The sequence below is a fragment of the Dermochelys coriacea genome, chromosome 1, assembly GCF_009764565.3.
Source record: "Dermochelys coriacea isolate rDerCor1 chromosome 1, rDerCor1.pri.v4, whole genome shotgun sequence".
Classification (NCBI taxonomy): Eukaryota; Metazoa; Chordata; order Testudines; family Dermochelyidae; genus Dermochelys; species Dermochelys coriacea.
Window position 1 is genome coordinate 76,856,888 of NC_050068.2, and position 11,764 is coordinate 76,868,651.

Consider the following 11,764-nt stretch of genomic DNA (forward strand, 5'->3'; position numbering starts at 1 on the left):
TGAGGAAGAGATTTTTAAGCAAAGAGAAAAGCAAAGAATTGACTTCTCAAGCTAATAATGTAAAATTGTTCGAGTTTGGGCATTCTCTCCAGTGAAGTAATATTTGCTCACACATACTGTACAAAAAAAGCATCACAACAACTAGAGAAGCAATGAAATGGAGGAAAGTAAAAGGTAATTTTCCCTATTGCATCACAACAATAATTCTGACCAATATAACAACTGATTTCACCACTTGAATTGAAGGTTAATTACAGAGAAGCAAAAAGCTGACTTCTTACCATTTAGGGCCCTGAGACTGTCTGTTGAAGTTGCCTGTTTCAATGTTTGTTCTGCTTGTTCCCGCCGCTTAGTCTCAAATTCAAGCGCTTCCTGCAATTTCCTCTTTGCCTTCTTTTCTTTCTTTAACCTTTTCTGAATTATTGCTGGGAGAGAAAAATCAGGGCATTCACATTTGGTTCTGAGATTTTGGCTACACAGTTACTACTTATTATGGGTTCCTAAAAATAATATAGCTGGGTCACTATCATCTGTCTCCTCCCTTACCACTGATGCCCTCCCCGCCTCAAGAAAGAGGGTGTGTAACACACTGAAATTCTAAATTCTGCACTAAATTCTGCACTAAAGCACCCTGATCTTTGTTGCATGTCAGCAATGGGATAAAAAACCTAACTGACTTCAAGATCCTGTAGTGAAGTGGAAATTAGGTAACTGTTTGAAATGTATGAAAAAACATAAACAAAATAAAGGGTACTATGAAATTAAACATTAAGATCCCAATCCTAGGAACCCTCCACACCTTCAGCTGGAGCTCTGCATGTGATGGGCTTACAGAATTATACCTTAAAAGTACCACACAATCAACACTTTTACATAGAATTCAATAAAAATCCTCATTTTCTCAATGTTTCTAACCAGCTCACATTCCCAGAGTTTAAAACCAGTGTGCCACAGAACTCAGGGAGCCTGATTCCAGAACTGAGGACCCTGTTGCAGCAGTGTAAGGTGTAATGAGTTCTGTTTACCAGTCCAAGCTACAACAAACCTCTGAAGAAGTTGTGAATAGTTCTGCAACACACTATATCTTGTGCAGCATCAACTACACAGTACCGTTTTTAGTATATACCACTAATACATGAGAATAGACTTATCATCTTATGATATTCAAAATCTGAGCTAAATACATCTTGAGTAGTTTCATGGTTTTAATATTTTCATTATAAATAGTTTGCAAGTGCCTTTCAAACATCATGGCTGACACACTGTAGATGTGGCCATAGCAGACAGAGACAGAATTAGCAAAGTCTTATTGTGTAGTTCCTCATAAAAGTGATATTATCCTGGTTTTACTACCTGATCAAACACTACACCCAGAGGAGTGACTAACTGGATAACATACAGATTGGAATATAGGGTACAGTAAACAAGACAAAGAAAATAGCATCATTATTATATACAGCAGCAGCTCAGTTAACTGATGTTCCCAGAAACACCTACAATATTTAGATCAGTGGGGATCAAGTAAACATAGGTTTCTGTCACATTAACCCAATCAACAATAGGTAAACTTTAGAGGAGGTTGCCTAACACTGAAGATCAAAAAAATTCCTTCCTGACCCCACATAAGGTGATTAGTTAGACCCAGAGCATGTGAGCAAGAAGCAGTCAACCAAGCACTGAGAGGGAGAATGATCAATACCCTGGTTGTCCATGTCCAATGTCTCATCTTCAGCTGTAGTCATCTCTGATGCTTCAAAGGAAAGAGACCAAAAATACCCACCAGAATACACTCTGAGGTAAAAATCCCCTCCTGTCCCCTCCAGGTGACTGAAGCCCCAAAGCATGAGCATTAGAAACATAAGATATAAACAGGAAGTGAGACCCTACCATCAAAACCAACCCCATCATACAAGAGCACTTATAAAACTGTTCTGTTCTATCTTAAAACCAATTATGTTGTTTGCCTCCATAACGTCTGTTGGAGGCTGTTCTAGAACCTTACCCCTCTGGTGGTCAGAAGCCTTCTTGTAAATTCCAGCCTGATTTTTTTCCTTACCAGTTTATACCCATTCTTGTACCAAAACCATCCTTCAGCTTAAGTAGGTTTTCACTCTCAGTGTTGTTTACTTCCTGATGTATTTTTAGAGAGCAATCATATCTCCTCATCCTTAGGTCCAGCTTCTTATACCAGTGAAATAATGTCATTAGAGTGGTACAAAGTAGAAGAGTATGCAGGGCACAGTGCTGACAATACAAGTCATTTTTTTTCAGTACCTGGCACAAAATCAAGGCCTATCATGTAGTTTTCCTCAATGTCTAACTTTGGAGAAAAAAGAAAAGGAGTACTTGTGGCACCTTAGAGACTAACAAATTTATTAGAGCATAAGCTTTCGTGAGCTACAGCTCAGCTTATGCTCTAATAAATTTGTTAGTCTCTAAGGTGCCACAAGTACTCCTTTTCTTTTTGCGAATACAGACTAACACGGCTGCTACTCTGAAACCTGTAACTTTGGAGAAATCACTTAACCCCTCTGCTGTGCTTGAGTTTGCCTATCTGAAAAACAGATATACTATCTATCTAGCAGAGGTGTCATGAGCATAGCACTGACTAGTGTTTATAAAAAATATTTGAGATCCACTAAAAAAAGAGACCTATTTCGTATTAGTCCTGTAATTGTATTGAATTGCCAGTCAATAGTCACAGTGAAGATTCTATGCACACTCATGATTATTATTAATAGTTATTGCCTTCAATTATTTATTCTCCTCTGTTTAAAAGGGAAATTCATGGTGTAATAGTTGCATCCTCTAGTGGAGAGAGGCATGAAATAAGATTATAGTGATACTAATGGGATTCACAAAAACAACAAGGAGTCCAGTGACACCTTAAAGACTAACATGGGATTCAGTTTAGCTCAAGGTATAAAAATACTGATTTTGAATCCAAGTGTCCTCCGTTCAAGCTGCTGCAAAGAGATTTCTTATTTTATCAATTGTAAGTGACAGAGGAGGAGAAAGAACTGTGGGTATTGGTCCATAATAGGATGACTAGGTTCTGCCAGTATGATACAGCCATGAACAAAGCTAATGCAAACCTAGGATGCATTGGGCAAGGTGTTTCCAGTAGAGACAGGGAAGTATTCTTACCATTATGCAAGTCACTGGTTAGACCTCATCAGGAACACTGTATGCATTTTTGGTCTCCCATGTTTAAGAAAGATGAATTCAAATTGGAATAGGTGCAGAGAAGGGCTACTAGGATGATCAGAGGAATGGAGAACCTGCCTTACAAGAGGAGACTTAAGGAGCTTGCCTTACTTAGCCTGATCAACTGAAAACTGAGGGGAGACATGATTGCTCTCTGTAAACACATCAGAAGGATAAACACAGGGGAGGAGTTATTTAAGTTAAGGGTCAATGTTGACACAAGAACAAATGGATATAAACTGGCCATCAATAAGTTTAAACTTGAAATTAGACAAAGGTTTCCCAACCATCAGAGCAGCAAAGTTCTGGAACAGCCTTCCAAAGGGAGCAATGGGATAAAAAACCTAACTAACTTCAAGACTGAACTTGATAAGTTTATGGAAGAGATAGGAAAATGAGACTGCCTACAATGGCATACAGCTAGCCCATGACTGCTATTAGCAACTATCTCCAATTGCTGGAGATGGGGGAGGATTCTGTTACTACAGAAAATTCTTTCTCAGGAATCTGGTGGATGGGTTTTGCCTACATCCTTGAAGTCTAACTGATCGCCATATTTGACATCAGCAAGGAATTTTCCTCCAAATCAGGATGGCAGAGACCCTGGAGATTTTTTGCCTTCCTCTGTAGCCTGGGGCATGAGACACTTGTTGGTTGAACTATAGTAAAGAGTAGATTATCTGTAAGTTGAAGTCTTTAAATCAAGATTTGAGGACCTCAGTAACTCAGCCAAAGGTTATGCGCCTACGACAGGAGGCGTTGGATGAGGTACTGTGGCCTGCAATGGGCAGGCGGTCAGAATACATTATCATGATGGTCCCTTCTTGCTTTAAAGTCTAGGGTTCTGTCTATATTGCAATAAAACCTTAATTATATGTCGAAACAAAAGGGATTCAAGCAAACAGCTGAAAACTGGGAGAGTCCTGAGTACAAAGCCCGCTGTGCAAAATGAGGGAAGTCACATAGCTTCCGCTATAAAATGAGGTAAAAGAAGGATTTTGCTCAAAACTAGATATTGTATTAGAATTAAACTTGGATAAATAAATTATAAAGAGGTTATGTCTGCTTATAAAAAAAACTCAGAGCATTTGTAAAATACCTCTGTTCTTCTGTTCCACAGCCAGCTGTTTTTCAAGAGTTTCCCTCAGTTCTCGTTCCCTGAATAATTCCATCTTCAGCTCCGTCTTTTCCATCTGGACCTGTTTCTCTTGAGCTCTGGCATTGTCTATGGCAACCTTTAATAGGCCCTATTCAAAGATGAAGTTGAACATTGCAAAGTTTGGGAATGTAAAACAGCAGACATAATAAATGAACTTCTGTTGTATTTTCTTGATTAGATATGAGAGATTTTAAGTAAAAAAATAATCCTGTTGCCAGGTCACGGTTATGTGGGTGCACATAACAGCTTAATAAGCCTTCCTATTATCATCAGCACATTTTTACAGAAACACATTCAAACACATGGACAAGCTATATGTAAAAACACATGGGGCCAAATTTTCAAAGTCACTCAACACATCCTTTGTGTGTACAACTCTTGATAAAGGTTATAGAGCTAGATTTATTCTTCCTGAAGATTAAAATGTAACTGTGTCACCCCACAGCAGTGAGGGGCACCATTCCCAAAGGGGAAGTTGACTCAAAGTTCCTTTTGGGTTTTGTTCCAGAAAGTGGCTTCTTTAATTTCTGCAATTACCTCCCAGCTGACCTGATGGGAGCTCTAGTAGGGATGTAATGAAGCAGCACATCACCCATACACCCTGCTCATTACTGTTATTATTAATAATAATTATATGTATAATAATTATATTAAAATAGCCGCAGAGGTCCCAGCTGAGATCAGTCCTGATGGTACTAGGCATTCTATAGACACATAGTGAGAGACAGTACCTGTCCCAAAGAGCAAGCTCCCTGGCCAGGCAAAGGACAAACTGCAAGCTTGGTCCGCTAGCTTTTCCATTGTCAAGAACTCCTTTAAATCCCTCTTTTAAACACGTTTTAACAGTCCATCCCATTTTCTTCTCAATGCTCCTCATACCCACTCTTGCCTAAACTGTTTTCTCATATCTTGTCTAATTCAAGGCCTAATCCCTCGTGGTATTATTACACTCAACTCCCACTGAAGTCTGCAAGACTTGAGAAAGCTCAGCACTTAATGGGAAGTCCTCCAAATGTAAAGTTCTCATGGTAGGAAACCTGATGCACTTTATGGGAATGTACGTTATGTTATTTGTGCACACACATTTGTTTAGGCACCAATGCAGGCCACATTTTGAAAATTCCTATCAACCTAAAGATAACAAAATTGCGTAAAAATATGTTTAAAAGTTGAAACAGTCCACTTGAAAAGAAGTTAAAACTGTTCAAAAATAATCTACAAGATATTATGATTGTACTGTTAAATTTGTAAGCTACCAAACAAAACCCTATTGGACTAAATATAAAACTGCATAGACATGTTCAAAATTAAGTACAGTTTAAAATAAAACAAACAAACAAACAAACCAATAAAGACATACTAATAGTAATAATAAACCCTTTCCAGAGTCTTATTTTTAATTTTTTAACATATATCTGGAATTTTTTCCCAATTTTTAAAAACAAGAAATCATTTTTCCTTCAGACAACCCAAACAGTTTTCACATGAAGGACACTTCTGAACCAATGAAAAATTCAAATGAGGCAATAAACAAGAGGTTTGGGTTTTTTTTGGATCCATGTTTTCCTCTTACTTCAGCAAACAGTTGAAATCTAGAATATTCTCAGTTCCTCCCATTTATCTCCGCCTAGAACATGCAAATCAACCACATCATTCCTAAGTCCAAATCAGGTGAACTTATACAAAAGGTGTCCCTTTGATGCAAAATAAATAGACAAAGAATTTCTAAGGTACAGACAACCCTCTCCCTCACTGTGACAATTCATCTTGTTTAACAATAAAATCTAGCAGCTAAGGCAACTGCCATCTTTACTCAATTCAGCAATATTCATGTACATGTTTCTTCTTCATCAGGAACAAACAATTAGTATCAAATGAAAGAGATCATTACATCAAGTGCCCTTTTAGATCACCCCAATTAAAACTTTAGTTTAGCTGTATTTTAATTCTAAGAAACCAAATTCTAATTTTCTGCTCTGATTGCTCTTGTTGACTTATCTTTGAAAGATGTACTGTCAGTGCAAAGCCTAGAGATTATTTAGCAAGATGCCAATGTTGGCACCACTTAATGTGTTGATTGGTTGTATTATCAGTAGCAGTTTAAAATAAATTACTATTACACTATCATTGTCCTTGGCTGACAAAACACAATATTTTGGTGTTCTTTAAATATGAAACAATCATTATGAATAAACAAGGAGAATAATACTAAATTGTCATGCTGATGTATGTAATTTTATATTAAGAACCTGTGCAAAATATGAAGCTGCTAAGAGCATATTACATTTACACTGAATTTCTGCATCACACCTCTCCCCGACCCTTCCCTCCCCCCATACTGGCTGCTAATGTATCTAATCGCAATACATTACTTGTTGCTGCTGATTATGTCTGGAAAATATTAGCTTCTTTTGGAGCCAAGACCCACTAGGGACTACTTATAAGCTATACAAAATTAAGTTCCATTTTTAGAAGTTAAATTAGTGCACATCAGTAGGCATCCAATGTGAACAAAAATCTGCACTGAAGCCAAACTGCTACATATGCAAAAGTGCTGCTGCTGCCAATGACAGTTTTAATGCAAAAATACCGTTCAATATCTGCCTTTATTTAATGCAGCACGGGGCTGGGAAAGGCAACTAATCAGTACTGTATCTAAAAATCATCAAAACACCTTGGAGCCAACAACTGTAATAGTAATTTCAGAGTTGTGTGAAATCCTGTGAATTCTCCCAGTGGTTCATCTGCAAAAGACTACACAAAATAAAATATGTCCACCTTGTATTTGCTATGGGTAATCCTCTAGCCTGATAAATATCAATTTGATGCCAATTACAATGTGAAATACAGTGAAACACAAGACATGACTTAAAAGAAAATATTTTTTTTAGGGAAGGCCAGTTATTATGGAGGTTGGATAATGATAATTGTAGCGAACATGCTCAGGTTTTAATACAGTATGGATGTAGTGAGGATAAACTGGAGCAAGATTCTAACAGAGTATAATTCTTCCCCTTTAGGCTACTGTTAATAAATTTTCTAACTTTAATGTAAAAATGCTAAGTGTTCACAAATAATTGCCTTTTCTCCCTGGTGATTTATAAGCCACCACTATTTGGTTTAATTTTTTAAAAATATTTCCCAGTGATAAATTCTTCAAGAAAAATGCTCCAACAAAAATTACTAGTTTAGGTTTCTTTCCTTTTCTAACTAATATGATCCTATTGGACAACTGAGTACATCATCTTGCAAGGACAGGCTACAGTTCACATAATATATATTGACCATAGTCTTAAGCCATAAGGCCAAAGTCACCCATTATTGTTTTTCAGAAAGCACTATATTGTGTTATCAATTCTGAAGCTGGCATAAAGAAAATTATATTACTCTTAAAAATAACACCCTCTTAGTAGAAACTGAAAGGCATGCTGTTTGTATCTATAGTCAGATCTGCTATGTTTTTAATGTAACATATCTTTTTTAGGATTAAGTATGAAACAATTACACAAGAACACAATTAAGACAACCCACTAAATGATGGAAAATATAAAGTTGGAGCGTATACTCCATTCTTAACTTGTGGCATTGAGCATAGAGGTGTGTGAGCACCTGAGGCTTTATACTGACACATGTGATTGTAGCAGAGGCTGGGTGAAGACAGTGAACAATTTATTCAAAGAACTTTGCTCCTTTTTTAGTCTGCAAATTATCCATGAACAGACCTTGATTTTTACATGATTGTTCATTATTAAATATTATCCGGTGAATGATTTACAAAACATATATCTACCGTTGGATTGCTTGCTAATTATTCAACGTGACTAATGCTTTGGGTATTGACTACTTGTAATTCACTATTCGCTCTGTTTGATTAGTAACCTTAGTCACATGACATTTTTTTCTGAGCTCTTTCAATAGATGACACGCAAAAGAGCTTTCTTTGAATAACTCCAGCATGAATACATTGGCAAATGCATATTCGTACAAGTATATGTGATTTTCCCTTTCCATTAATATTCTTGTGAAGAAAATTTCACTCTTTTGAATTTTGCACAAAGCAAATAAAAAGGGCTGCAAAAACTGCTGAAGCAAAGCTGTGGCTTTTGTCTGATGTAATGATTGCAAATATTTTTCTGCAGTATTGACTCATATTTATTTGAAGTGAAGAAAACTTCCAGGTTTATAGCCAGTCTTTTCTTTTGTTTTCATAAGTGAGTTTATCTTGCAATCTTCTCTTAGATTTCTATTTTAATTGTATCAAGAGAATATTTAAAAGCCATTTTGCTTATCTTTAAAATGGATTCTTATCAACAAGAGTGCTACTGTATACTACAGTTACAATCGAAAGTACTAAATATGGGGTGCAGAATCAGATCCTAAAGCTCAAAATAATATTACTGTTACCGAAGATTATTACAATATTGTAATACAGCATTGCTATGCGGCCATGTCACTTAATTTAACTTCCAAAACATAGTTTCTAGTACTCTTAGTTGTGAAGGTATCCGTTTGAATGTGAACTGATGAAGTGCTATCTTCCTATTTCTATACACCAAGAGAAAAACATTAGCTATGACAGAGGAGTGAACTTCCCCATTCATTACAATGGGATGGTTACTCTGGCACCCAATTAGAAATGTAAACATCACCATTAATTTTACTGAGTATAATATCAGCAAAAGCATTACACTCCTATGCTTTATTTGGTGTGTTTGATTAATTTGAAAAGATGTACATCAGAGGAGTGAGGTTACACATTTAAAGATCAAAATAATGGAATGTTCTATGTAATACTTTTGGATAAATCCTAACCCCTTGGACTGGCCCCTTTGCATGGCTTCTAAGGAAAGTTGCCCATGCCCACAGTAGGCATCTGGGGATTTCCTGGTATAGGAGATATGGTGGAGGGGTAGGGCCATGTTTGTGATCCCTGAATGTGTAACAATAAAAGATTCATTGAGGCAGGGCTAGGATAGAACCGTGGTGACTCTGAATTATGATTCCAGAATCAAGGGAGTACAGATGTGAGTTAAATCATATTATTCCACCCCCACCCTCAATCCTGCCACAAATGTTGCTTAGCTGTACACAATGATTTTTCCCATGTATTCATTTATTGTTGATGGTCCTTAACATTGGGATTGGAGAGGGAGGATAAGAGAAAAGATCATTCTGGGAGGGTTGAGGAATCCCTATAAGAATAGAAACATGAAAAACAAAATGAAAAAGTATCAGAGGGGTAGCCATATTAGTCTGTATCCACAAAAACAACGAGGAGTACTTGGGGTTTTTGCCCACAAAAGCTTATGCCCAAATAAATCTGTTAGTTCTCTGACCTATATGATGAATATATGATGGTTTGGTATCAAAAGTTTTATTTGCGTGAGTTTGGGATGGCTTCATTACTCACAAGCGGTGAAGCACTAAGAAGGTTATGTAGAAGGGATTATGTCTTCCTATGTCTTTGTACAGTGCTTAGAACAATGGGACATGTTATTGTTTATTTTATTATTGCTATAGCTATTTATTGTTTGCATGACAGCAGTACCTCTTCAGAACTGAGCCCTTTTGTTCTAGGTGCTGCATACACATGCAAGTAATTTATAACAAGAAAACACTAAGAAAAATGTAACTTTTTTTGTTAATTATTCCACAATGATGCAAATAATTAAACATTTTATTTATGTTTTGGTAAGTATTTTGCTAGACCTAAAAACACAAAACAAGATTTAAAATAAAGCTGCAGATTTAGAGAAACAGGAAAAAACAAGTCTGCAAACTTCAGTGGCTGCTTTGATGAGTAGGCCTACCTTGCATTCATTTAAAATTATGGGCCAGTAGAGCTGCACTGATTTACATCAACTGAGGGTCTGGTCTGTTTCTTTAAGTGTAATATAGAAAACCTGGGTTCAGTTCCCTAGTCTCTAAAACCTTGTCTACAATACAATAATCACTGGGCTAAGAAATTACTTTTAAATATGTTTTCAGTAGCATACTTGCCACCACCCTGGACAGAATATTATATAATTAAAATGAATTTTAATTTAATCTTGATAACTTAATCTTGATAATGGATTTTCAGAACCATTCATACTTCTTGTATGGAGGTGACAAATATATGCTAACTGAAAATTGTTGTTTTTTTAAATGTTTTCCTACTAGTGCATATTGTGTAGTGTAAATCTAATACCTAGCTCTTAAAAAGCGCTTTTCATCAGTATATCGAAAAGAAAGATCTTTATAAATGAGGGAAGCATCATTTTCCCCATTTTCCAGATTGGAAAACAGAGGTCTAGACAGATGAAGTGACTTGTCTGAGCTCACCTAACAGAGCAGTAGCAGAATCAGGAAAAGAACCTACGTCTCCTGAGACTATCCATTAGGCTGGCCATGTTGCCTGTACACTGTGTAGCCAGGGATTAAACCTGGAGAAAATGGAAGGGTGCCTCTGCCAGTGGGGTGAATGAGAGAACTGATCAAATCCAGAAGTAGTCATGTTCAGCCTTCTTAGGATAATAAGCTGTTTGACATAATGTGGAGATTGGACGTAAAAAGTGGGGTTCCAGAATAGGAAAAGACATGAACAAAAGTCTGGATTCTTTGCATTGTGGGTTTTTTGTACCAGTCTCCCACGAGTAACAACAACAAGTAAAGTAATCTGAATTCTGCATTTTCTGAAAGACAATCTGAATGTATTCTCAGAAAATTAATCCCTGGTCATATATCATAAAGTAGTACAACACTCTCATATTCAATCACCAGATTAGCTAACCTGTTGATACTGAATGCTTTACTCATTAGTTTGCTGTTTAAAGACATCAAGCACACACATTTATTTAAAAAAAAGTTACTAAGAATTTTACTATACATCAATGCTCAACTCAAATATTTATTCTCTGTATTTATTTGTTGCCTATTTTTACTCACTGTGTGTCTTAGCGTGAAACAAAAGAAATACATTCTTTTCACTCTTTTCAACTTTGTTAGATATATTTACCTTGTATTATAGAAATATTTTTTATCTGTTTAAGTGTAGGAGGCTCCAAACTCAAAAATACCATGTTTCACATAAGTGCACACTCAAATAATTCATGTGCAAATAATAACACTTAGTTCTTATATAAAACACTTTTCATCCATAGATTTCAACACATTTCTCAAAGGATGGTAAGTATCATCATTCCCACTTTACAGATTGGGAAACTGAGGCACAATAGTGAAATGAGCTGCCCAAGGTCATATGATAGATCAGTGGTAGTCCCAGAAGTAGAATCCAGATTTCCTGACTCCTAAACCTGGACCCAGTCTTCCGGATTATGCTGCTTCTTAAAAGCATGTTAACCAACATCCTCTCCTCAGTACAACATCTCTGGATTATAGTGAAAGAAGGCATCCTCC

The 11,764-nt window shown here is 36.5% G+C and overlaps 1 protein-coding gene across 9 annotated transcripts in view; it reads right to left on the bottom strand.

Moving 5' to 3' along the window:
* The window catches only part of DACH1 (dachshund family transcription factor 1), a 455,347-nt gene that overhangs the window by 43,315 nt on the left and 400,268 nt on the right, over positions 1 to 11,764 (bottom strand). For all 9 annotated transcript variants that reach the window (XM_043504582.1, XM_038387906.2, XM_038387908.2 and 6 more), the window contains 2 exons: positions 4,307 to 4,454; positions 282 to 425 (listed from right to left, as the gene is read on the bottom strand). In XM_043504582.1, the coding sequence (XP_043360517.1) occupies positions 282 to 425; positions 4,307 to 4,454 (292 nt within the window). The remainder of the gene's footprint in view (positions 1 to 281; positions 426 to 4,306; positions 4,455 to 11,764) is intronic.